Raw genomic sequence first — 1,646 nt, forward strand, 5'->3', positions numbered from 1 at the left:
TATATGAACAGACTTTTGGAGTCAAGGCTACATTTGACCACTGGATCTTCCACTTCCTGGCTAGGTGGCACTGGACACCTTACTTAACCTTTCAGAACCTTACTTGCCCAATCTGCACCTCCAGGCATGTTGTAAGGATGGACAGTAATGTCAACGAACCACCCCTCACAGTGCCTGACACACAGTAGACCCTCAGTGGCTGTGACACATTGTTATTGTAGCTCCAGGAGCTTCCTGCACTCCCCTCCAAGAAGGCAACAGCCAAAGCGTCCCCATGGCAAGAAGAGCCTGTAGCTCCTGCCCAGCAGACCCTGCCGGCATGGTACCCACCCACTGGGGACCCACCTTCTGAGCGTAGGAGAGCTGGTTGTAGGTCGCCATGGTGGCAGCTTCATCGGCACAGGCCTCTTTGGCTTTGTCAAAGGTCAGCTTATACTGGCCCAGAGGGGAGCGGAGATGGAACACCCCAACGGTGGTATCTAGATAGGGAAGGAGAGGAACCGCCCAGGTCAGTATTTCCGGCAAAGAACTTTGAAGAACGTTCAAAGCAGAAGGCCAGCTACCGAGTCTCTGTATGTGGAACCACCCATTTGTCCCTTTGTGTCTGGCTTATTTCATGTAGCATGTTTTTCAAGGTGCGATCATGTTGGAGCACGTGTCAGAGTTTCATTCCTTTTCAAAGCTGAATACTCTCCCACTGTAGGGATAGACTGCATTTTGTTCACCCATTCATTTGGGGATGGGCATTTGGGTTGTTTCCACCTTTTGGCTATTGTGAATAATGCTGCTGTGAACATGGGTGGACACATATCTGTCTGAGTCTCTGGTTTCAGTTTTTCTCTATTCTTCTCTCTCATTTCAATTGGATCGTCAGCATGAGATAAATTACTGTCGTCTATCTTATTAGTTTTTTTTTCCTGGTCTTATGAATTAAATTTTTTTTCAAAAATTTTTAGAAATTTTTGAATTTCTCACTTAGAATGTCCTTCTAAGTAGACAATGTCATTATCCTATATGTTTTCCCTGCTTATATGCACCCTCTAGATCATCCCCAAATGATGTCGTAGGATGGACAGTAATGTTAACAAACCACCCCTCACAGTGCCTGACGTATAGTAGACCCCCAGTGGTGTCTTAGGGCTTAATTTATGTTATGGACTGAATGTTGTGTCCTCCTCAAATTCCTATGTTGAAATCTTAACCTCAATGTGATGCTATTAGAAGGTGGGGCCTTTGGGAGGTAAGTAGGTCATGGGCATGGAGCCCGCATGAATGGGCAGAGCCTTTAAGAAAAGGACCACAGAGAGCTCCATTGTCCTTTCTGCCTTGTGAGGACACAATGAGAAGTTGGCCGTCCGGAAGAGGGTCCTTATGAGAACCTACTGTGCTGGCTGGCACCCTGACCTTGGACTTCCTCCTCTAGAGCTGGGAGGAATCAACTTCTGTTGTTAATGAGCCACCCAGTCTATGGTACTTTGTTGTAGCAGCTCAAATGGACTAAGACAGTACATAACAGGTCTTATGTCGATAGTTATTACTGAGATGCTAAGAACTACCTCGCTAAAGCAAACCCAACCCCGTCAGAGATGTCCGTTGGTCAAAGGTGCAGTGGCCTGAATCACTTTCTGAGACCGAGCCCTCCTTGA

General features: G+C 46.8%; 1 protein-coding gene across 1 annotated transcript in view; it reads right to left on the reverse strand.

Annotated features, from left to right (window-relative positions):
• STAB2 (stabilin 2) overlaps positions 1–1,646 on the reverse strand; it is a 165,518-nt gene that overhangs the window by 35,151 nt on the left and 128,721 nt on the right. The window contains 1 exon segment of the mRNA XM_006769396.2: positions 346–479. Within this exon segment, the coding sequence (XP_006769459.1) occupies positions 346–479 (134 nt within the window).

The sequence above is a fragment of the Myotis davidii genome, unplaced genomic scaffold, assembly GCF_000327345.1.
Source record: "Myotis davidii unplaced genomic scaffold, ASM32734v1 scaffold120, whole genome shotgun sequence".
In the NCBI taxonomy this organism is placed as follows: Eukaryota; Metazoa; Chordata; class Mammalia; order Chiroptera; family Vespertilionidae; genus Myotis; species Myotis davidii.